At 35.5% G+C, this 26,923-nt stretch overlaps 1 protein-coding gene across 2 annotated transcripts in view; it reads right to left on the bottom strand.

Annotated features, from left to right (window-relative positions):
• Positions 1-26,923, bottom strand: part of P4HA1 (prolyl 4-hydroxylase subunit alpha 1) — an 89,170-nt gene that overhangs the window by 35,805 nt on the left and 26,442 nt on the right. The window contains exons 6-9 of one of the 2 annotated variants that reach the window (XM_086679961.1): positions 9,291-9,530; positions 6,665-6,861; positions 3,950-4,126; positions 744-814 (exon numbers count right to left, since the gene is read on the bottom strand). In XM_086679961.1, the coding sequence (XP_086536087.1) occupies positions 744-814; positions 3,950-4,126; positions 6,665-6,861; positions 9,291-9,530 (685 nt within the window). Of the gene's footprint in view, positions 1-743; positions 815-1,843; positions 1,915-3,949; positions 4,127-6,664; positions 6,862-9,290; positions 9,531-26,923 lie in introns of both variants that reach the window. The other variant, XM_086679962.1, reaches the window with a different exon arrangement.

The following is a 26,923-nucleotide window of genomic DNA, read 5'->3' on the forward strand; positions in this document are numbered from 1 at the left end:
AAATTGATATAATGAGATGGAAGGAGCTTATTTCGTTATTTTCAATTAGGTATTGTAACTGTGGATAAATATTACTTATTTCTAGAATGAGACCAAACTTAATATATTTCTATTTTCATTTTCATGAGAGCTGAGAAAACTCCTTTGTAAATAAGTAGATGGAAAAGGAGTTCTGTTGGAATAATGTCACTTATTCTGCAGATTCCTTCTAAGTTATATACATTAGTTACACAGTAATCTATTGTTAAAATTATTTCAGTGGTCTATCAGCTAATAACTTAAGTAAATTCTCTTTAAACATTGGTAAAAGCAAAGAATTTGAAACCAACTGACTTAAAAAGATTTGTTATGGAATCCTTCAAGGCATGCCCTTTCTCAATACCTATAGCTATTCTGGTGACTTAGAGATTTTTAAACCTTTGCTTTTACTGCAGAAGCCAAATTAGGCCTTGTTTCTATGATGGTTCTTTGGGAACTTCTCTTACTTCAATATAGGAACTCAGTTTCAGGGGGAGTTTGGGGAGTCTCAGCAGGCATTTTGAAATCTAGTAAGTTAGTTCTAGAAAATCTCTGTTAACTGTCCCATAACCATGTCTGTTTATTAGTCTATCATGAAAATTCAGGCATAGTTGTCATGCTTAAAGCCTAGGTCTTAGAAACCATATCATGGGTTTTATTAAAATAGATTCTCAAGAAAGAAAATAGTCCAAATAAGACTAAAATTCTCTCCATTACTCCCTTACCTCTTAGATACTCTGTACTGTGCTGTGGTCAATTTTCCAGTCTCAGGGTCATGTACTGTAGCTCGGCTCAGCTACAAAAAAAGAGAAAGGACAAGGACTTACTAACGTAGCAGGCAATTTTGGGCTTTTGTTTGTTTTGTTTTGCCAAGCCACAGGTGATTGGAAGAGTTCAGATTGGTCTGGATGGTAGGTAATGGTTTCAAATCAGCAAAAACATTTAGAAAGGTGGCAATAAATGAAAAGCCACTTCCAAATCAAGAGAAAATGGGTTGACATATTTTTGTTGTAGATTTATTGTCCTTTCACTTTTTTTTTTTTTTAAATCATTTGAAGCTGTATGTAAATGATTTATAGCACTGGGTTTCACAGGAACTTTCTCAGATCTAGAAGTTTAATGTCCTTTAAGTATTGTGACAAAAGAATAGTTAATAGTCTCTTTAAATTTATTTTTTAAAACTCTCACTGAGATAAAACTGTAGTTAAGTCTCTCTGGCGAAGTAAAAGGCAACTAAGTTCATGAATAATAGTAGTTGGAAGACTGAGATCAGAAGCATAACTCTGTTCTTTCCATTGCCAGCTTTCAAGTCAGCAAGTTTTTTAAAATAACTCCAACAGGAGGAATACAGATTACTTCAAAATGACAATGGTATTTCACAAGATGAATGAACAAATGCCAGTACAATCACCATGAAGGATGATGTGAATTCACTGTAGCATTTATGAATGTGAGAGAACTATATAAACAAAGGCTACTCCCAGATTAATCCAGGCTTCTTCTTTTTCTTTTTTTTCCCCTTTGGCAAGAAAAAGGAAACAGAAAACAAGTATCAAGCCATTTCCTGGAGATTGGATTCCTGACCTGAAGAGAAATGCAAAGCATATTAATTCCCTAAAAATAACAGACCAATTAAAGATTAAAGAGAACTTCTAGTTAAAGGGAAAGACCCGTGAAACACAAAGCATTTTACCCATGCGTATATAAAGAGGCAGTGACTTGAGCTGGAGACTGAAAATGACCTACTTCTCTTAAATGAATAATTCCTGTAGGATGTACAAAACACTCGTTAGAGGGCAAAATATGCAACATACACATCTCTTACCTTTTGCTAATTCTGTAATGTACCGTCTCCAAGTCTCCTGTTATTGGGTTTGAAATGGTGGCTCGCCTCAGCTGTGAAGCCAACCATCAAAATAGTCGCATTACAAAACAAAAAAAAAAGGAATCACATTTATCCAACCGGTCAGAATTCTGGGATTTTTACAAAGGAAAATGAAAAGAGAAAATAACTCCATAGACTTCCAGTCATCTTGTGTTAAGCCTTGAGACTTGGAAGTTTTTTAGTTTTTGGATTTTTTTTTGTTATTTTAAAAATTTTGTTTTTGCTTTGCATGAATGGAGGATACACAAAAGAGATTAGAAATTAAATTTCTTTCAATGGTTGGATGATGGGACTGTGAGGAAAGAAAAATTTCTAAAATGTGAAGTCTAATTTATAGTTACAAGAATGGCTATTTGCAGTTAATGATCCATTTCAAACCTCTTATTTTAATTTTTTTAGTGATGCAACTGTCTGCAAAGGTTAATGTTGTTCAAAATTTGTTTCAAAATCTATCTTTCCTTCCTTCAATATATATGTTCATATATTTCACATATACAGTGAAATAATCTTGGGACCTAACAGAAAGGTAGATGAAAAGAACTCATAAATGTACAAAAACAGTAAGAAATTGATGACAGCCAAGATAATGATTTTAAACTTTAAAAAAAAATGGAGGGTGATTTGGAGGTTAACAAAAGAGAATAAAATTTTTATTGCCTTTGAATTTTTTTATTAAAATAATCCAACTGAGGCATCCCCTTTGAAGACTGAGGTCTCCAAACCCAGAGATATATGACTTGATCCCCAAGCTGAAACGCATTCTTAATCAATATTCTACCAAGATGTTTTGGTTTACTTGGTTTATAGACCACAAAGAATGGACAAAAATAGGAATTCAGACAATACTGGCACAATATGATGAAAGAGTGATAAGAATTCCCTTGGATATATATATATATACATACACACACACACACACACACACACATATATATGTATGTATGTGTGTGTGTGTGTGTGTGTGTGTGTATATATATATACATATATATATATAAAAACCAGTCTTTCCCATTTAAAATGTAATCTTTGATAAAAAAACAAAAAGTACCAATTTGGAATCATAAAATTTGACAACAACAAAAATTCTGACTTTAGGTTTATTTTGCAGTACAGAAATCCAGATAATTAAATCTTTTAATATAACAAGGATCTGCAAACTATGGACTGCCACCTGCTTTTGGAAACAAAGTTTTATTGAAATACAGCCACACTCATTTATATATTTTCTATGGCTGCTTTCGCACTACAGTGGCAAACTTGAGTAGTTGTGACAGATGGTATGGCCAGCAAAGCCTAAAATATATTATCTGCACCTTTATAGAAAAAATTTGCCAACTCCTGTGTAACAGTCTCTTTATAAAAGTGAGGGCAGTTTGTATTTTACTATCAATGATATAAAATGGAGATCTTGTTCAATGAGAACAAGCTGGTGGGGAAAAAGGCAAGACCATAAAGGGTAGTGTTTCTCCCATTCTCATAAAAGAAAAATTTCTATGCTAAACAATAAGTTTATGGGACTGTATTTACATTAAATTGTTTTTCTTAAGATAAATTATGTGAGTTAAATTCAGAAAACTATGATGTCCTTATTTCAAATTAGCATGATGACTGTGCCCAATTATATCTTTCTAGTAATAATGTGCCAGAAGGGAAATAAAAATACTTCAAGTATTCTTTCAGATAAAAATATAGAAGATAGGAGAAAGTTGGTCTTTGATTAGTTTATGAGACTAAAGTTCCGAAAATACATACAAAACTTTTTCAGGAAGATACTGAAACACAAATTTAAGTGTCAATAAAAATCTCATTTATGATTTTCATAATTAAGTGCTTAAAACCCAGATGCAGGGTTTGCTACTTGTGTTAATAACTAAGGAAAAATTGGCATAGAGCTTAGTTAACAACTCCATTATGTTATGACAACAATATCTAAAACTATCTGTGGGATTATTGCCATATCAATTATCATATTTGTAACTTGCAGAGGCAAAACTGATACATGGGTAAAGTAAACTGAGAAGGAGAAAAGATAAAAAAATTACTTACCCTTGGTTTTGCTAGATCTTTGACAATTTCAATTTCTGCATCAGAGATAATATCATGGAAGCGAATAATACGAGGCTTGTCCCACTCATCCTCCTGTTTAGCTGGGGCCAGAATGAATTTAGGATTCCGGTTTCCATCATGATAACGGCAAAAGAGTTTTTTCTGTCTCCGAGGAGTCTAAACATAAAGTTACAAAAATGATAAATATATTAGAGTAATAATATTTTTAATGCTTGCTCCTATGCAGAAAAGAAACAATAATCATGTTTGTGTATAAATAGAGCATTTATGGTAGACTATACAAAAGAAACAGTACTCTGCAAGTATTTTGCATCAAATGGGACATTCAGGACTTTACAAGGTTTATTAATGATTATTTTCTGGGAGAAGTGTTAGGCCTTATATAAGAAAAAAGGTAGGGTTTCTCTTCCAACCCTTGTCTCATTAAAATAAAGTTGAGATATTTAAATATGAAAGAAATAATGACATATTTATGAAAATATGAAATGAATGACCAGCATTGCTCCAAACTTCACAAACTAACTGGGAAGCACCCAGAAAAAAAATTTCTAAAAGGAGAAATAAAACAAAACAAAACAAAACCTCATCAGGTTTATCTAAATACCTCCCAGTTAAATGCTTGTAGCATAAATAAATAGATTTAGTTAGGTAGTTTTAAAAAGCAAAGATGAAAATGAGTAACTCTGAAAAAGAAAAAATAAGTTATTAAAGAAGGCAGGTGCTTTTATTGATAGATATTAAAAATTGAGTGATCGACAAATGTTCCTTTCAATCTATATTAACTAAATAAGTGATTCCATTGCTGAATCTTCTCTTGATTGAATAAGTGCATCATATATGAAGTAGGAATAATATTAGTTTTTGTTTTAAATATTAGGTTAACCTACTAAGACAAGTAAATAATGATTCATGTTTATTCTCCATGTACTTTATTTACCTAGAGTCAAATCTAAAGATTTATTGGGCAACTGAGTGGCTCAGTCAGTTAAGCATCCCACTCTTGGTTTTGGCTCAGGTCATGATCTCACAGTTTATGAGTTTGAGCCCCACATCAGGCCCTGCACTGACAGCTCGGAGCCTGCTTGGGATTCTCTCTCTTTCTCTCTCTCTCTCTCCCTGCCCCTCCCCCACTCGTGCATGCAGTTTCTCTCTCAAAACAAATAAACTTAAAAAAAATCTAAATATGTATTTATATAAGTCTTTGATATAACCATGAGGTGAATTTAACTATTCTGAGGATAAAGACGATCCTTTGATTTTGGGCAGAGTTACTGTGTGTGTGTCATATCAACAAACTGGCAAATTAAGCAGACTTCTATTTTATACCTATGGCTTTATTTTGATTTGTTCTTTAAGAGTTATTAAGGGCAATAAAAAATATTTGCTTACTATTGGAAATTTGAACACTCACTAGATGTTTCATGATATGGAAATATTATGAATTTTTTTAGGTATGATAATGGTTTTTTGATTATTATCTTTATCTTCAATAGATACATAATAAAATATTTAGATATGAAATTAAAAAAATATTTCATGAGTCTATCAGAGTGTTATTACCCTTATATTTACTCCTTAGCACCAAAGCAAAAGTAAGCATATTCTTCCAGGTCTCCATGAACTTAGCTATCAAAAGTGTCAACATAGATATGATCTACACATTTGCTGTTAGAGATTAGGCTGTCAACGATAAGTCCTCAAATGTCAAAAAGTCATCAATATCAAAATGTAAAGTCCAGCTTGAGTTTATCAGTAGCAGAGAAAAACTTACAACGCTATACAAATGTTTACAACTTAAAAGTACTTACTTCAAAAATTCACTAACTCCTTCTACATATGCCCACATTCAGCTGAACACTAGTACCCCATGATATTCCTAAAAAAAGGGTTCCATGATCTATTAATGTTGGGAAACAATGTATAGCATATCCGTGATGTACATTATCATAAAAGGACTCTGAAAAGTCCTGAGGCTGAACAAAAACCTATGTTCTCCAAACTTAAACTTGTTTGTGGTCTTTTATCTATTAACACCCTGAAGCACTGGTATTCTGAGTTACAAATACATAAATATAGATATACAATAAAGGAAGGGATATTTATAGGCACATTTGAGTATTTAAAAAAAATAAATGTTAAAGCAAAAATCTTTTGAAATCCTTTCTGCGTTTTAAATATTTCTTAAATAGACTAACATGTTTCACTAAGCAATCTTGTCAAGATCAGCTAGGAGCAAAACCACAAAAGATTATTGTATAGATGAATTCTTTGTTTTATACAATGGGTTAGGATGATATATTATTTCTATTAAGATTGCAGAAATCTCTTTTGCATTAAGATATAAGATAAAGCTTAAATGATCTTATCCCTTAAATTATCTCATCCCTCATCTTATAAAAATAAACCTCTTTTGGCCTATGCAAAGAGTTATATTACCAAAAATAAACAAAATGCAATAATGATTCTTTATTCTAAAGCTTTATTCTAAAACTATTTTACTAACAGCTGGAGCATATTAAGTGTGACACCCACAATAAGGTGATGTGGTATATTGTAATACTTTAAGCAGTTAATTCTAATTTTTATCACATAGGCTTAAATATAAAAGAACTCTGATTCTCTCTAGAACTATGTACAAACATACACACACACACACACATTCATACACACACACAATTGGCTTTTCCACTTTACCATTTTGATACCCTCCCCACGGCACAGCATTTCGTACTTCTGTCTCTCTGGCAGGTAATCCACAGCAACCCCTTTTTTCTTCAGTGTGGTTTTCCGATCAGATTGGTCATCTGAAGCAGATTTATTAGCATCTTTTTCTTTAGCCATTATATATTCAAAATATTTTAAGTTACCATTAGCTCTCTGGTGTTCAGGATCTATTGGAGAGAAAGGAAACATGTCCATGACTAAGTTTATAGTTGTTCAAGCATCAGAATATAGGAATATAAAAATGCAGGATCATTTAATTTACCTTTCAAACCGGGACACTTATGAGAGTAAAAGGAGGCACTAATAAAAATCATTACACCAAAACAACAGGTATAAACCAGTACTGGCTGAAGTAAATCACCTACTGTCACCCTATATACAAAGAGTTCCGGAGAAGGAATCAGCCATTCATGTCAAAGTAGTAAATATTCTACTTTGAGAACTTACTGAAAAGTTCTCAAAGAAAAGTCTCAGTGAAATAATTATGATCAGTTTGATGTCAAATGAATTCTAAAATATCACTCATTCTACTTATTTTAAGCAATAGAAAAGATTTTTCTGAGACTGAATGTAATCATCATGGGAAAGACAGTGTATATACAGTTCAAAAGCAACATTCACCACAGATACATTATAAATGCAGAACACAGCCTACTTCTGAGTGAATTTCAGTCCCCAAATTCTAAGTGAGATGGAAAAAGAGAAACTAAAGATATAATTTTCAAATAAAGCAGAATCCACTAACTGCCTCTGAATTGCTAGTCATCATTTTTAGCTATCTTTTAGTAGGGGAAATGAGGACTAGACTACTCCACCCATCCTAGAGGAAAAAAAAATCCAAACCATTACACATACACACAAAAATAAAAAAGAACAATACACAGAAACCTCATTTGTGATATTAAATGAAGTGTTTAGGAAATCTAGCCTTACATTTGTAAGATTTTGTCTTTGAGAAACTGTTCACAATATATATTGTGATATACAATATAATCTTAATTTTGTAAAAGAATGGGATAAGTATGTATGTGCAGGAAAGAGGGTATATACTATCATGAAACAAAAAAAATTTGTGATTGTGAAAATCTTTCAGTGATAGACTGATGGATGACTCTTCCATATCTTTTCTTATTTTTAAAAATTTTCTATAAGGAGTAAAATATTCTTTAAGTGAGGAGAAAAAAATCACGAAAAAATACTGAAAAAAAGGTACTTGAACTAATATCTCAATTTATTAACTCACTCAACCAAGAAATAACCTAATTATCAGAAGTTCATTTTCAGATGGCCAATTCTTTTAAACTGTTTGACTTTTCTAAAATACACATATTAACCTATTCATAAAAATAATTAATTTTTGAAAAGTTTTAAAGCTTCATTATATACCAGAGGTCACCTGAATTTATTAGCATACAATTCAATGTCCACAGATTCTAATTTAGTAGCTCTGGGGTGGAAATCAAGAAATTTTTCATTTCTAATATGTATCCAAGTAATTCCAATGCACATGGTCCCTGGATCATACTTAGAGAAACAAGTTGAAAACACTAGTGATAAAATCCTCAAAGGATATCACATTATCTAATATTTGAATATGACAAATTACATTTTCAGTCTATTTATTTTAAATCACAAGATCATTTTTAAACATGAAATGTAAGAACACAAAACATTTCAAAGGAAACTGGTTAATATTTAATATAGCAACATGGTAAATAAACATTTTTTACTGAGTTAGCTAGGTTAGGTCCACTTTTGAAATTCCTGAAGAGTATACAGCAGAGTAGCACAGCCACTGTTGTAGTACCATTAACTGAGGAAAATCAGTTGCCACTTATTTAGTGTATAAACAGGGAGAGGATAAAATTTGTCTAACAGATAGATTCTTGACTTATAACAAATAAAAAGTACCAAATGGAATAAATATTACTCAGCCATAGAAAAGAATGACATTTTGCCATTTGCAACGACATGTATGGAACTAGAGAGTACAATCTTCAGCAAAATATGTCAGAGAAAGGCAAATACCGTATGATTTCGCTCATATGTGGAATTTAAGAAGCAAAACAAATGAACATGGAGGGGGGAAGGTGGGGGGGTTGGAAAGGCAAACCAAGAAACAGACTCTTAACTATAGAGAACAAACTGAGTACTGATGAAGGGGAGGTAGGTGGGGTTATAGGTTAGATAGGTGATGGGAATTAAGGAGGCATTTGTTGTACTGAACACAGGTGTTGTATATAGGTGATGAATCACTAAATTCCACCCCTGAGACTAATACTGCACTGTATACTTACTAACTAGAATTTAAATAAAAACCTGAAAAAAGAAAAAAAAAAATGTACCAAAGCTATATAACAAATTACACTTATCAGAATTACACATATATCAGAATTATATATATTTATCATTATATACATATATATGTAAGACAAGATATGTAGTCATATATCAGAATTATACATATACATTTATGTTGGCATATAGGTTGGCACTTTTTATATACAATAATTATATATAATTTATATATACATATATATGTATGTGTGTATGTGTGTGTGTGTATGTAATCTTGAATTAGGCCAATTTAACATACCTAGTTCAAGAAGCTTCTTTGTAAGAAAAAGTGCCTTATCCAGGTCTCCCTGCTGGTATACCGCATAGCTCAAATAATCTAGAACAGAGACTTTATCAATGGTAGAAACCTCGCCTTCATCCAGCTGCCTTAGTGCTTGTTCCATCCACAGTTCTGTATGGTAATAATCTGCTTCTGTGTAGGCCACTTTGCCCAACTCAAAACAGTCCTCAACTGTTAGAAAAGATTTGTGTTTTACTCCTATGGAAAGAAAATACAGAGAACTTTAGAAATCTTAATACTACTCTCTATTTATTTAGGACTATACAGCTTTCAAAGTGCTATCTCGCTTTCATTTGAACTTAACAACCTTCTGAGGTAGGAAAAACAAGAATTATCCTAAGTTTATGAACAAAGGAACAATCTACAAGGTAATGAAACATGCTGAGAATCACACTAATAGGGGTCATGGACCTAGAAAACCCAAGACTTCAATTATCAGCCATCATACTAAAATAAAACACCAATTAAGTTGAAGCATGCAATTTTCTAGCACAACAGGAATTACCATATGACATACATCTTACTCCTAACCAACAATCTGTGCAAGAAATGAATGGACAGGAAGAGAGGCAAACCTGTAAATTGGTTCCTTTCCTTTTTCCTTCCCCTTTATTCCAACAGCATTAATGACATGTAATTTACATTCCATAAAGTTCATCCATTTAAAGAATACAATAGTTTTTAGTATATTCAGAGCTGTGCAACCAACACCAAATCTAATTTTAGAACATTTTCATCACCCCAAAAAGAAACCCTGTAACCATTAGCAGTCACTACCCATTATTTCCCTTTCCCTGCCCCAGCCCTATTTAACCACTCATCTACTTTCTGAATCTACAGATTTGTCTATTCTGGTTATTTCATATAAGTGAAATTACACAACACAGGGTCTTTTGTAACTGGTTTCTTTCAACTCAGCATAAAGTTTTCAAGGTTCATTCATGTTGTGGCTTATCCTTTTTATTGCCAAGCAATAGCCCATTGTATGAAAAGACTATATTTTGTTTATCAATTGATGGACATTTGAGTTTCCAGTTTTTTTGGCTTTTATGAACAATGCTACTACATACATGCATGCACAAGTTTCTGTGTGGACATTTATTATCATTACCCTTATATGCAGCAGTGGAACTGCTGGGTCCCACAGCAACTCTATGCTTAACATTTTCAGGAACTGCCAAACTGTTCTCCAAAGTGCCTACACCATTTTACAATCCCACCAGCAATGTATGAAGGTTCCAATTTCTCCACATTCTCACTAATACTTGTTGTTGTCCATTTGTTTTTATTATAGCCATTTAGCTGGGTATAAAGTAGTATTTCATTATGTTGATTTGTATTTCCCTTAACGATGATACGAAGTATCTTTTCATATGCTTATTGTCCATTTGTATATCATCTTTGGGAAAATATCTATTCAAATCCTTTGTCTGTTTAAAAATTTGAATCTTTTCACTATTTTTAGAGTTCTTTATATATTCTGGATACAAGTCCCTGATCATAAATATGATTTTCACATATTCTTTCCCATTGTATGGGTAGTCTTTTCACTTTCTTGATGGTGTACTTTGAAGTATAGAAGTTTTAATTTTGGTGAAGTCTAACATTAATCTTTAATCAGTTGTGCTTTTGGTGTTGGTATGTCAACTAGTTTGTGAAGTAAAACTTCTATCTTAAGAAAAGAAGATGGTGGGGCGCCTGGGTGGCGCAGTCGGTTAAGTGTCCGACTTCAGCCAGGTCACGATCTCGCGGTCCGTGAGTTCGAGCCCCGCGTCGGGCTCTGGGCTGATGGCTCAGAGCCTGGAGCCTGTTTCCGATTCTGTGTCTCCCTCTCTCTCTGCCCCTCCCCTGTTCATGCTCTGTCTCTCTCTGTCCCAAAAATAAATAAACGTTGAAAAAAAAAAAAAAGAAAAGAAGATGGGGCACCTGACTGGCTCAGTCAGTAGAGCATAAAACTCTTGATCTCGGGGTTGTGAGTTCAAGCCCCACATTCGGTGTGGAGCCTACTTAAAAAACAAAACAAAACAACAACAACAAAAAACCTAGTTTGAAAAAAGGATATTTGAGGCGCCTGGGTGGCTCAGTCAGTTAAGTGTCTGACTTTGGCTCAGGTCATGATTTCACAGTTCGTGGGTTCAAGCCCCTTGTCGGGCTCTGTGCTAACAGCTCAGAGCCTGGAGCCTGCTTTGGATTCTGTGTCTCCCTCTCTCTCTGCCCCTCACCCACTTGCGCTCTATCTCACTCTGTCTCTCAAAAATAAATACATGTAAAAAAAATTTTTTTTAAAAAGGATATTTGACAGTTCACATGAAATAAAATGTAAATAGGAAACCACAATGCTTGAAGAAAAAAATCTCACTAATCATTAAAGAAATATGAAATTAAATTTTTTTAATTTTCTTATCTTTATTTATTTCTGAGACAGAGAGAGACAGACCATGAGTGGGGGAGGGGCAGAGAGAGAGGGAGACACGAATCAGAAGCAGGCTCCAGTCTCTGAGCTGTCAGCACAGAGCCCAACGCGGGGCTCGAACTCACAAACCGTGAGATCATGACCTGAGCCGAAGTCAGTCGCTCAACCGACTGAGCCACCCAGGTGCCCCAAGAAATATGAAATTAAAACAATGCTGAAGAAAAAAAATTTTTTAACTTTATTATTATTATTTTTATTTTACAGAGAGAGGGAGAGAGGGAGAGAGAGTACAAGCAGGGGAGGGGGCAGAGGGGCAGAGAGACAGAGAGAGAGAGAGAGAGAGAATTCCGAGCAAGTTCCACACTGAGCATAGAGCCCGACGTGGGACTTGATCCCATGACCCTGGAATCATATGACCTGAGCCAAAATCAAGAGTAGGCCACTCAACTGACTGAGCTACTACCCAGGTGCCCCAGAAAAATATTTTTGAACAACAGCCTACATACATTTACTGAGATCTTACTATGTGCCAGGCATTTGTCACTTATTTAATTCTCAAAGCAATCCAGATAAGGAACTACAGTAGAAAGAGTTTAACTATTATGCTCAAGGTCACACAGCAAAGAGCCAGAATTGGAATCTGTACACTATGACTCCAGAAGTTTGTGTGAAATTACACCATAAAATGGCAAAATTTACTAGGGGAGGGAGTAGTAAAGTGGTAATTTTACTGTTACGACATTTGGCAATATGAAACAAGAGTAGTAATTTTATGCCTATGAATTGATACTAGTTTTCAATTATTTTCTTGAGTTTAATACTAAGGGTTGAGGAAAAAACACCTTCTTATATAAATAATTTTTTTATAGCTGAACCAAATATTATAGCTAAAAACTGTAATAAACTAAGAGCAAGACAGATATGTCAATATAATGGAACAGTATTTTTCATTCAGAAAGATAATTTCAAATGCTATATAGGAAAGCCAGAAAAATCTAGACAGAAATATGTCAAAATGCTAAACTGATACCCTGGGGGATGGATTACAAGTTGTTTCCTAAATCTTTATACCTCTCTACTTTTTCAAATACTGTACAATTACCATTACTTTCCTAAGAACCAAAAAAAAAAAAACCCAAAGAAGCTATAGAAAGAAATAAATGGGGGTGCCTAGGAGGCTCAGTCGGTTAAACATCCAACTTCAGCTCAGGTCATGATCTCACAGTTAGTGGGTTCGGGCCCCACGATGAGCTCTGCATTGACAGCTCAGAGCCTAGAGCCTGCACTGGATTGTGTCTCTCTTTGTCTCTCTGGCCCTCCCCTACTTGTGCACTCTTTCTGTCTCTCGCTCTCTCTTAAAAATAAATTAATAGGGGTAACTGGGTGGCACAGTTGGTTAAATGTTGGACTCTTGATCTCAGGTGAGGTCATGATCTCACAGTTCATGAGTTCGAGCCCCACATTGGGCTGTGCACTGATGGAGCAGCGCCTGCTTGAGATTGCGTCTCTCTTTCTCTCTGCCCCTCCCCCACTTGTGCTCGCACATGTGCACATACATGCACTCTCTCCAAATAAACAAACTTTCAAATATTTAAAAATAAAAAATAATAAAGAAATAAAAAGTATAACTGAATGATATGAATAGAATCTTCATATAACATTCCATCTTTAAACAGTGAATCAGATGAGATACTTGGAGATTTTAATTGGAATTAACAACATGAACTCATATATTTCCTATATCTGTCCATTGAAAAGATCTAGAATGAATGACAAACTCAATAGCAACTGACATCCCTAAAACCTAGCTATATTCCACTTCCTAAATGTCATTCCCCACTAAAAAAAAAAAAAAAAAAAGGCCTGGGGTGACTAGGTGGCTCTGTCAGTTAAGTGCCTGACTCTTGATTTCAGCTCAGGTCATGATCTTGATCTCATGAACCAATGACTGGGATACTCTCTCTCCCTCTCTCTCTGCCCCTCTCCCACTCATGTGATCATACTCTCTCTCAAAAGAAACACTTAAAAAAAAAAGAATCAAGGCCTGATTCTTCCTGCTTTGGGGTAGAAATGTGTAAGTTTGGAAAAAACTGTGCAAAAAATTAAATTTCCTTGCTAGCAAAGAAAAATAGGGTCATTTCAAAAAGACAAATTACCCAATCTAAAGATGATCCCACTGGTCTCAAATAGGATATCTGGACATCAATGAATAATTAATATAATGGATTGAAATATAAAAATTTATGAAAATCCATGAGTTTATAATGATACTTCAGATAAAAAATCAATGATCACTACTAGAAGTTATTATGACATCAACTCATTACTCTGAATGTTGTTGATACAAGAAAAACAATCAAGGATTTATCTTGCCCTTCATATATAAACTCTAGTTCAGGGTAACCAAATGGTTCCAGAAAGTTCTTACTGATAGAATTCTGGCTAATAAAAGTAGAAAGAATGATGGGATAAAAAATTCAAAATTTGGGGCGCCTGGGTGGCTCAGTCGGTTGGATGCCCGACTTCGGCTCAGGTCATGATCTCGCAGTCCATGGGTTGGAGCCCCGCGTCTGTGCTGACAGCTCAGAGCCTGGAGCGTGTTTCGGATTCTGTGTCTCCCTCTCTCTCTGACCCTCTGCCGTTCATGCTCTGTCTCTGTCTCAAAAATAAATAAACGTTTAAAAAAAAATTTTTTTTAATCAAAATTTTAGAACCCCCTAATGAAATAGTTCTAGGCAATTATCATCCAAGGCTGCCAAAACAATTAGATGAAGCTCATGGAAAACTTCATTTGGACGTATCAGTCTTCCACCAGTGAAGCTACCCATCAATCACTAGCACAAAAGGTATGATGAGATGTTAAGCATCTGGTCATAAAATTAAATGGGAAGTTCAGAGCACCACCTATGGAGTTAATTTTAAAACTTAACTGGAATCTAATGGAGTCTCAAGCTCTAACCAGTTTGTAGGAAACACAGGAGTTAGAGGAACAAGTTCACACAAAGGAAGAAATCGGGCAACTCCAAAATGTACATTCCACAAGACCTATAACCAGGTTTTTCCAAATATTCAGTGGAATGGGAGGGAAAGAAGGAGGGGAAAAGAGAAGAACAAAATAGCTTTAAGAGGTAAAACCAAAATGTGCAACTGTAAAAAGATATCTTTGAGATCAACAGAGAAACTAAGTGTTGACTGGGTATTAAGTTATACAAAGGAAATACTGCCACTTTGTTAGGTTGGATAACAGTGATTATGTCATTTAAAAAGGAACAGACCTGACTGATCAGTTAGATATGCATATTTATTTATGAATAAAATGACATTATGTCTAGGATTTGCATATTTTAAATGCAAATAGTCCAGTAAGGGGTGCCTGGATTTCAGCTCTGGTCATGATCCCAGAGTCGTGGGATCAAGCCCCACACTGGGCTCCGTGCTGAGCATGGAGCCTACTTAAGGTTTTCTCTCTCTCTCTCTCTCTCTCTCTCTCTCTCAACAAAAGCAGATCCACACCAAGACATATTGTAATTAAAGTGGCAAAATATAGGAGTGCCTGAGTGGCTCAGGGGGTTAAGTGTCCAACTTTAGCTCAGGTCACGATCTCACTCATGGTTTGTGAGTTCAAGCCCCACATCAGGCTTGCTGTTGTCAGCTCAAAGCCCACATCAGATCCTCTGGCCCCTCTCTCTCTTCCCCTCTCCCCAACTCAAACGTTTTCTCTCTCTCTCAAATAAATAAATAAATAAATAAATAAATAAATAAATAAAATTTTAATGGCAAAATACAGCGATAAAGAAAAAATATTAAAAGCTCAAGACAAAAGAAAACAGTTACATACAAAGGAAACCCCACAAAGCTATGAGCAGATTTTTCAGCAGGAATTTTCCAAGCCAGAAAGGAGTGGCACAGTATATTCAAAGTGCTGAATGGGAAAAACCTGCAGCCAAGAACACTCAATTCAGCAAGGCTGTCATTCAGGATAGAAGGGGAGATAAAAAACAAAAAATAAAGGAGTTCATGACCACTAAACCAGCCCTGAAGAAATATTAAAGGGGACTCTTTGATTGGAAAGGAGACACTAAAAGCAACTGTATAAAGGCAGGAAACACATAAGCAGTAACAATGAATTTTTCTGTAAAAAGTCAGCCAAGGAATTCACAAAATAAAAGGATGTAAAATATGACACCATATTCTAAAACGTAGGGAAGAAAGGAGTAAAGAGGTTCAAACTTAAATGACCATCAAAGTAATACAGACTGCTATATGCATAAGAGGTTATATGCAAACCTAAAACCACTAATAAACATGCAAAGAATAAAGAGAAAGAAATCCAGATATATCACTAAAGGAAACCAACAAACCATGAAAGAGAGAAAGACAAGAAAGGATCAGGGAAAATCTTCAGAAACAATCATAAAACAAGTAATAAAATGGCCATAAATACATATCTATTAATAATTACTTTGAATGTAAATGGACTAAATATTCCAATCGAAAAACACAAGGTGACAGAATAGATTTAGAAGACAGGACCCATCTATATGCTGTCTACAAGAAACTCATGTTATTTATTTTTATTTTACTAAGAGAGTCAATTTAGATCTGATACCTTCAGATTGAAATTAAGGTGATGGAGAAATATTTATCGTGCAAACGGATGTCAAAATAAAGCCAAGGTAGCAATACTGATATCAAACAAACTAGACTTTAAAACAAGGTCTTTAAATAAAGGGGACAATCCAACAAGATCTAAAATTATAAATATTTATGTGTCCAACATGGAAGCACTCAAATACATAAAACAGTTAACAATATACATAAAGGAACTATTCAATAATAATACAATAACAGGGGACTTTAACACTCCATTTACATTGATGGACAGATCATCTAAACAGAAAAATCAACAAAGAAACAATGGCTTTGAATGACACACTGGACTAGCTGGATTTAACAGATGTAATCAGAACGTTCTACCGTAAAACAGCAGAATACACATTCTTTTCAAGTACACATGGAATGTTCTCCAGATCACATATTAGGCTACAAAACAAATTCAAAAAGATAAAAGTCACAGCATACATAATTTCTTACCACAACACCATGAAACTAGAAGTTAACCACAAAAAAAAAAGAAAGAGAAAGAAAGAAAGAAAGAAAGAAAGAAAGAAAGAAAGAAAGAAAGAAAGAAAGAAAAAAGGGAAAGAAATCTGGAAAGACCACAAATACATAAAGGTTAAATAACATGCTACTAATGGAATAAAGACAGTCTCTTCAGCAAATGGTGTTGGGAAAACTGAACAGCAACATGCAGAAAAATGAACCTGGACTAATTTCTTACACCATACACAAAAATAAACTCAAAATGGATGAAAGACCTAAACATGAGACAGAAAGCCATCAAAATCCTCAAGGAGAAAGCAGGCAAAAACCTCTTTGACCTCAGCCACAGCAACTTCTCAACACGTCTCTGGAGGCAAGGGAAACAAAAGCAAAAATGAACTACTGGGACCTCATCAAGATAAAATGCTTCTGCACAATAAAGGAAACAATGAACGAAACTAAAAGGCAACTGATGGGATAAGATATTTGCAAATGACCTATCAGATAAAGGGTTAGTATCATAAATCTATAAAGAACTTATCAAACTCAACACCCAAAAAACAAATAATCCAGTGAAGAAATGGGCAAGAGACATGAATAGACACTTTTCCAAAGACATCCAAATGACTAACAGACACATGAAAAAATGCTCAATATCACTCATCATCAGGGAAATACAAATCAAAACCACACTGAGATACCACCTCACACCTGTCAGAATGGCTAAAATTAACAATTCAGGCAACAACACATGTTGGCAAGGATGCAGAGAAAGAGGATCTCTTTTGCACTGCTGGTGGGAATGCAAACTGGTGCAGCCACTCTGGAAAACAGTATGGAGATTCCTCAGAAAATTAAAAATAGTAACTACCCTACGGCCCAGCAATTGCCCTACTGGGTATATATCCAAGGGACACGGGTGTGCTGTTTCAAAGGGGCACATGCACCCCAACATTTATAGCACTGCTACTGACAACAGCCAAAGTATGGAAAGAACACAAATGTCCATCATCTAATGAATGGATAAAGAAGATGTGGTATATATAAACAATGGAGTATTACTTAGCAATAAAAAAGAATGAAATTTGCAACAATGTGGATAGAATTAGAGTGTATTATGCTAAGCGAAATAAGTCAGTCAGACAAAGACAAATATCATATGACTTCACCCATATGTGGAATTTAAGATACAAAAGAGATGAACATAGAGGAAGGAAAGCAAAAATACACAAAAATAGGAAGTGGGACAAAACATAAAAGACTCTTCAATATAGAGAACAAACTGAGGGTTGCTGGAGGGGCTGTGGGTGGGGGGATGGGCTAAATGGGTAAGGGGCATTAAGGAAGACACTTGTTGATGAGCACTGGGTGTTACACATAGGGGATGAATCACTGGAATCTATTCCTGAAAATATTATTGCACTATATGCTAACTAACTTGGATATAAATTTTAAAAAACAAATAAATAAATAACATGCTACTAAACTTTGAATGGGTCAACCAGGAAATAAAAAAAAGAAATAAAAAAGTAAAAGGAAACAAATGAAAATGAAAACACAATGGTTCAAACCTTTGGAACACCACAAAAGTGGTTCTAGGAGGGAAGTTTATAGTAATACAGGTCTACCTCAAAAAGCAAAAATATCTCAAATAGGACCTGGCTAGGGTCAGTCAGTTAAGTGTCTGACTCTGGCTCAGGTCATGATCTCACGGTTGTGGATTCAAGCCCTACATCAGGCTCTGTGCTAAAAATCATTAAAAAAAAAAAAAAGGAAAAAAAAAATCTCAAAGAAACAATCTGGCCTTAGGTCCTAAAGGACCTAGAAAAAGAACAAACAAAACATATTATCAGGAGAAGGAAGGAAATAAAGATTAGAGCAGAAATAAATGATATAGAAACTAAATACACAATAGAAGAGATCAATGAAAGTGGAGCTGGTTCTTTGAAAAAAAAATCAATAAAACTGATACCTCTAGCCAGACTTCTGAACATATAGGTCTGATAATAAATAAATATTGTATAAAAGCCATACTTCCAGAATAGTGAAGTTTTAAAATAAACTATTGGTCAAAAGCAGACTAACCTAGTATTTCTTCAATAAAACAGATATAATCTTACACATTTAAGTGTCTGATAATAGTGCAAAAGAAACTGGTAGAAAAAGGAACACAATGGTGTTTTCCCTAGTAAATGACTAAATGAATACACTTCAAGGAGTCCCTCAATTGGCTAGAATTAGACTTAGTTATACCTATCCAATGATGTAACATGTTTATTTTTTTTTAATGTTTATTTATTTTTGACAGAGAGAGAGAGAAAGACAGAGCATGAGCGGGGGCGGGGCAGAGAGAGAGAGAGAGAGAGAGGGAGACACAGGATCCGAAGCAGGCTCCAGGCTCCGAGCTGTCAGCACACAGCCCGACGCGGGGCTCGAACTCACAGACTGCGAGAGAGATCATGACCTGAGCTGATGTCGGACGCTCAACCGACTGAGTCACCCAGGCGCCCGTTTGTTTTTAAATGCTAGCTAGCAGAAAAGGAGTTTGTGAGAAATAAACTAAGAGAAAGTAAAGGCATGGGCATGTTTTACTAGTGCAGGGGAAAGACATGAGATTCCACTACCTGGTGTGAAGACATGAGATTCCACTACCAAGCAGAAGGCTAGCATGGAGGTGTATGTACTACTGGAGGATTACACAGACCAATACAACCTAATATTTGATACATACAACTACCTCCATTCATTTTTTTTCCTATTAGTCACTTACGGATAGTGACTGATTATCAGTGTACTCCTAAAATGAAGATGAAGATACATATTTGACACTTGTCCCTATTATTCCTATTATTCCACCCTAGGAATACTACCTATTATTCCACCCTAGGAAAGGATACCAAGAAACTAACTTATTAATAGCTTAACATGATGCAATTCCTGAAATAAAAAAAACATTTAAATTTTGATTTTCAGGGCACACAGGCAGCTCAGTCGGTTAAGTGTCCAACTTTGGCTCAGGTCATGATCTTGAGGTCCGTGAGTTTGAGCTCCACATTGGGCTCTGTGCTGACAGCTCGGAACCTGAAGTCTGCTTCAGATTCTGTGTCTCCCTCTCTCTCTGCCCCTCCCCATTCATGCTCTGTCTCTGTCTCTCAAAAATAAATAAAACATTAAAAATTTTTAAAAAGAATTTTTTCCCCTACTATTTTTCAGTTATGAAAACTGGTGTACAGATTTAAGATAAGCTTATAATAAAGCAATTAAGAGTAGTTTTCTCATGACATGCAAAAGACAAAATGACAGTCCGCCATTACTACATGTAGGTAGCCCCAGTGATATTTTTTATATGACCTGATATTCTGGCAATGCTATTTGAAAGTCTGATAAGACAGTAGAAGATCTTTAGCTCTTCTGTTTTGGTAGTTAAAGAGGTTCTGCTTATTTTACCTATTGACCCATTCACAATTATTAGAGGCAGAATACCTGGGAATCACATTCTTAAAAGAAGAAAATGAAAAAGAAATGATGCAGCAATTGAAAGGGAAGGCTGTTTCCAAAATAGAGAACCTGAGAAAAAGTAAATGGGCAAAAAATTGGCAAAGAAAATGAAATTTAAAAAGTGATGTTGTCAGAAAAAGATGGCAGAAAGCTTTCATATAAAGGGCAAATGGTTAAAATTTGATGAGAAGAGAATGTTGTGAATTAGTTAAGAGTCCTTTTATTTCTTATCACAATATAAACTAGAATACTATATGACAGTAGAGGAAAACTTTGCTTAAAAACACAATTTTGTGGCTCATCCATAACCTGGGTCATTTATTTTAAACAGCATGAACATTCAACTTCTATCTGTATAAAATTTTATACATTAGACATTCTCCATACCAGAAAAAAAAAAAAAAATCACAGCTTAAAAAAAAGCATGTATCTTTGGAAGATATGGATCTATTTAACAAATCAGGGTTAGGAACAACCGGAAGCCAAAGGAATAGTCTATGAACTATAAAGACACCAGCTGCCAAAATGCATAGAACTTATTAGATTTTATATTAAAAATATCAACAAAGTGGGTTATCTGGGTGGCTCAGTTGGTCAAGCATCTGATTCGTGATTTCAGCTTAGGTCATGATCTCATGGTTCATGGGACTGAGTCCCACATCGGGCTGTGCACTAACAAAACACAGCCTGTTTGGGATTCTCCGTCTCCCCCATCTCTCTCTGCCCCTCCCCCACTCACACTCTGTCTCTCTCTCAAAATAAATAAACATTTAAAAACTGTATTGGGGCGCCTGGGTGGCTGAGTTGGTTAAGCATCTAATACAGCTCAGGTCATGATCTTGCAGTTTGTGAGTTTGAGTCCCACATCAGGCTCTGTACGGGACAGCTCAGAGCCTGGCCTGCCTCTGGTTATGTGTCTCCTCTCTCTGTCCCTCCCCCGCTCATGCTCTCTCTCTCTCTCAAAAATGAATAAACATTAAAAAAAAATTAAAAATAGATCAAAAAGCATTTCAAAAGACAGACCCAAAAAAGGGGAAGCAGACAAAAAAAAAAATCATGGAGTAACTTGGCATCAGTAATCATCCACTGAAATAAGCATTTCTCTGATTTTTTTGTTTTGAGACAATTGAAAACACAAATATCCCTCCCTCTACTCTCACCCTGATTATTTCACAACTAAACTGCTACAATTTTAAGTCTGACAAAACCAAGGATTGGCAAGTATATGAAGAAATGGGAACTCTTACACGCTGCTAGTGATAGTACAAACTGGTGCATCTGCTCTGGAGAACAATCTGGCCATATTTGGTAAAGCTGAAAAAGCATATACCCTGACTTCTTTAAAGAAACATTTGCAGGTGTGCAAAAGGATACATACACAAGAATGTTTACTGAAACCTTGTTTGACATAGCAAAACATTGGAAATAACCAAAATGTCCATCTATGCACAGGAGAATGAATAAATTCTGTCATATACTACCATATAGCAGTTAGAGGAGTTTATTTATTTTCTCAATATATGAAATGTATTGTCAAATTGGTTTCCATACAACACCCAGTGCTCATCCCAAAAGGTGCCCTCCTCAATACCCATCACCCACCCTCCCCTCCCTCCCACCCCCCACCAACCCTCAGTTTGTTCTCAGTTTTTAAGAGTCTCTTATGCTTTGGCTCTCTCCCACTCTAACCTCTTTTTTTTTCCCTTCCCCTCCCCCATGGGTTTATGTTAAGTTTTTCAGGATCCACATAAGAGTGAAAACATATGGTATCTGTCTTTCTCTGTATGGCTTATTTCACTTAGCATCACACTCTCCAGTTCCATCCACGTTGCTACAAAGGGCCATATTTCATTCTTTCTCATTGCCACGTAGTACTCCATTGTGTATATAAACCACAATTTCTTTATCCATTCATCAGTTGATGGACATTTAGGCTCTTTCCATAATTTGGCTATTGTTGAGAGTGCTGCTATACACATTGGGGTACAAGTGCCCCTATGCATCAGTACTCCTGTATCCCTTGGGTAAATTCCTAGCAATGCTATTGCTGGGTCATAGGGTAGGTCTATTTTTAATTTTTTGAGGAACCTCCACACTGTTTTTAGAGGAGTTTAATCAATGTGGAAGAATTTACTAAAAAAAATTGAGTGAAAAAGGTTACAGAAAGATAAACAGAATATATTATTTACATTTTTAAAACACAACAATATATGTAGTAAAGTATAAGAAAACGGACAAATACCACTAAGTTCAGAATAGACAGTACCTTGAGAAAAGAAGGAAAAGTGCAGAAGGGGTCTTCAAACACATTTGTGATCTTTTAATGTGATCTTTGAGAACAAGAAAAGCCTAAAAACTGTTTATTATTTCACTCTAGTGTTATTTTTACCACTTATAGGACATATTATGCTTAGAAAATTTCAGGGACTCTACTTATAAGGAATTTGCATGAGAAAAATTCAATAAAAACTGAACCCAAAATAGTGAGTTGAAGAAGAAGAAATGTCAATAAAAAGATACAAAATACACAAGAAAGGATAAATATTGTTCCAATGAAAAATAACTGCGCATATTCTCAGGGTGTCTTATTTTCAGCCATTCTCTATCAAACTCTTACCAATTGATTTCTAGATAAAAGATGAAGTATTCAGGGAACCCAGTGAATTTCCTAAAACTAAACATGGCAAAATCAGGGTTAAATAATATTCAATAACATTTTGATGGGAAAATAAAGATTTAAACAAAAAGGAATACAGTTAAATTAAATGAAATGTATTATCCCCACATACACCAAACCTGCTTCTTTTGTGTTCTTTATTTTGCTGAATGGAACCCAGATAGCTGTTCAACCCAAAAACCCATATCAAGTCCACCATCAAATTTCACCATTACACTTCCTAAACAGCTTGATACCTTGTCCTCTTCTCTCCATACCTACTAGCTACCACTATCATCTCTTAAATTTTTACAACAGCCTCCTCCCTGAATTCTTTGTCCCTACCCCCATGTCCCAATCCAATCTCCATTCTGCAGTCACAATGATATTCCTAAAATGAAAATGACATTAACTTCTCTAAAACTTTTCAGTAGTTCCTCATTGCACTCAGAGAATTTCAAACATCTCCACGTGGCTTACAAAGCCCTTCAAGAGACAGCTTCTGCTTAACTTATCTAGCCTCTCTCTCACTACTCTCATAAAACCAAACTCCCATCCCTACACTCCATACATTCACCTCTTGAACAAACTACTTGTTAATATAACTGATATAATACACTCTCTCCTCTCTGGCCTTTATACACATTCTCCCTGTTTGGAATACTTTTCTCATGCCTACACTTTTCCTCAATTTCCTGGTTAATCCCTTGTCTATTATATCCTAATTTTTAATGTGTCTTCCAGGAAACCTTCCTTTATGCCTCTTCTCAAGTGCAGAATTAGGCTTCCTTCTATGTGCTCCCATGGTATCCTAAATTATCCTCACTCAGGCATTCATCATACTATATCATTAGAATGTAAATATCCTAAGGGCAAGGAGCTGTATTGGTCTTATTCATTATTGTATCCCTAGAACCGAACAGAATGGTTGGTACATACTATATGGTTAATATCTATTAAACAAATTGATGTCTTATACCAAAAGCCAATGTTTGTTTGTTTGTTTTTTAATATTTATTTTTGGTAGACAGAGAGACAGAGTGCAAGCAGGGGAGGGGCAGAGAGAGAGGGAGGGAGACACAGAATCCGAAGCAGGCTTCAGGCTCCAAGCTGTCAGCACAGAGCCCGAAACAGGGCTTGAGAACCCACAAAGCACGAGATCATGACGTGGGCCAAAGCTGGACACCTAACAGACTGAGCCACCCACGTGCCCCAAGCCAATTTTAAAAAATAGTTATGATCTTATCAGAAGTGTTAACAATGTATAATATTGGTAGTAATAGGAAATAATGGAACTATGTTCCAGCTTAATGGAGATTTTATCTAATGTTGTACTATATTCCCACTTGATATTCACCCCAAATAAAGAGAGATGAGCCAGAAAACATCTTAACAAGTAACTCTTCCCTGTATATTCTCACCATGAAAATGAATTTCAATATGAAGACAGAAGTAATTTATTTCTCCAGCTGATAATGACAAGGAGATAGTAATGGTAGTAAGCCATATACTCATAGAAAAAGTGAGAGATAGCATACATAAAATATTACGTGAAGTTAGGCTTCAGCAACACAAGTAAAACTAGCAAATTTTTTAATTTGTGGAAATGAAACAACACATTCTTAAACAATCAATGGAACAAAAAAGAAATCACAGAGAAAATTAGAAAAGACTTAAAAACAAATGAAAACAAACACACAACATACCAAAACTTACATGACACAGTGAAAGCAGTGTAAAAGGATGTAATGTAAATGCTTACATTAAAAAGCTAGAAAGATCCCAAATCAATAACCTAACTTTACAACTTAAGATCTCAAATCAATAACCTAACTTGTACAACTTTACAACTAAGAAACGAGAAAAACAAGAAAAAACTAAACCCAAAGCTAGCAGAAGGAAGTATTAGAGGTAAATTAAATAGACTATAAAAAAAAATAGAGAAAATTAATGAAACCAGGGTGCCTGGGTGGCTCAGTCAATTAAGCATCTGACTTCGGCTCAGGTCATAATATTACAGTTCATGGGTTCAAGCCCTGCATGAGGCTCTCTACTGTCAGTGCAGAGCCCTCTTCAGATCCTGTCTCCCTCTCTCCACCCCTCTCCTGCTCACATGTAGACATGTGCACATTCTCTCTCAAAAATAAACATTAAAGAGAAAGAATGAAATCTGGCCATTTGTAGCAACATGGATGGAACTGGAGAGTGTGATGCTAAGTGAAATAAGTCATACAGAGAAAGACAGATACCATATGTTTTCACTCTTATGTGGATCCTGAGAAACTTAACAGAAGATCGTGGGGGAGGAGAAGAAAAAAAAAAAGTTAGAGAGGGAGGGAGCAAAACCATAAGAGACTCTTAAAAAACTGAGAATAAACTGAGGGTTGATGAGGGGTGGGAGGGAGGGGAGGGTGGGTGGTGAGCACTGAGGAGGGCACCTGTTGGGATGAGCACTGGATGTTGTATGGAAAACAATTTGACATAAATTTCATATAAATAAATAAATAAACATTACCAAAAAAAAAAAAAAAAAGAAAATTAATGAAACCAAAAGTTGGTCCTTAGAAAAGATCAACAAAACTGATAATCCTTTACCTACATGAACTAAGAAAAAAAGTGAATATTCAAATTACTAAAATAAAAAATGAGGGATGCCTTGGGGCGCCTGGGAGGCTCAGCTGGTTAAGCGTCTGACTTCAGCTCAGGTCGTGATCTCACAGTCCGTGAGTTTGATCCCCGCGTCGGGCTCCGTGCTGACATCTCAGAGCCTGGAGCCTGCTTCAGATTCTGTGTCTCCCTTTGTCTCTGCCCCTCCCTTGCTCATGCTCTGTCTCTCTCTCTCTCTCTCTCTGTGTGTCTCAAAAATAAATTAAAAAAAAAAAAAAAAAAGGAGGGATGCCTGGATGGCTCAGTCGGTTGAGCATCCAAACCTTGATCTCATCTCAGGTCATGATCCCAAGGTCATGGGATTGAGCCCCAAGTCAGGCTTCATGCTGAGTGTGGAGCCTGCTTAATATTCTCTCCCTCCTTCTCTGCCCCTCCTTCCCCCCTGAAAAAATGAAAGAAGGAACACTACTACTGATTCTACAGAAACACAAAGATTATAAGAGAGTAGTATGAAAAATGTACATCAACAAACTGGATAACCTAGATGAAATGGATAAATTCCTAGAAACAAAAAGCCTACCAAGACTAAGAAAGAAATAGAAAATCTGAATAGACCGGTAACTAGTAAGGAGACTAATTCAGTAATCAAAAGTCTCCTGACATAGAAAAGTCCTGGACCTGATGGCTTCAATGGAGAATTCTCCCAAACATTTAAAGAACTAACACTAATCCTTCTCAAACTTTTCCAGAAAATTGAAGGGGAGAGAATGCTTCCCATTTCATTCTATGAGGCCAGCATCACCCTTACACCAAAACCAAAGACTGTACAAGAAACCTACAGACCAATATCCCTTACAAACATTGATGAAAAATCCTCAATGAAGTACTGGCAAACAGAATATTAAAAGGATAACACACCATAACCAGGGGAATTTATTCCTGGAAAGCAAGGATGTCTCAATATATGAAAACAGATCAATGTAAAACACATTACAGAATAAAGGGAAGAAAAACACATGAGCATCTCAACTGATGCAGAAAAAACTCAACAAACTAGAACTAAAAAGAAACTACCTAAACATAAAAAAGGACATACTTGAAAAATCTACAGCAAACATATGCAATGGTGAAGGACTGAGAGCTTTTCCTTTAAAATGAAGAACAGGGGCGCCTGGGTGGCGCAGTCGGTTGAGCGTCCGACTTCAGCCAGGTCACGATCTCGCGGTCCGTGAGTTCGAGCCCCGCGTCAGGCTCTGGGCTGATGGCTCAGAGCCTGGAGCCTGTTTCCGATTCTGTGTCTCCTTCTCTCTCTGC

Source organism: Puma concolor, chromosome D2 (assembly GCF_028749965.1).
Source record: "Puma concolor isolate L17-30 chromosome D2, mPumCon1.1.hap2, whole genome shotgun sequence".
Classification (NCBI taxonomy): Eukaryota; Metazoa; Chordata; class Mammalia; order Carnivora; family Felidae; genus Puma; species Puma concolor.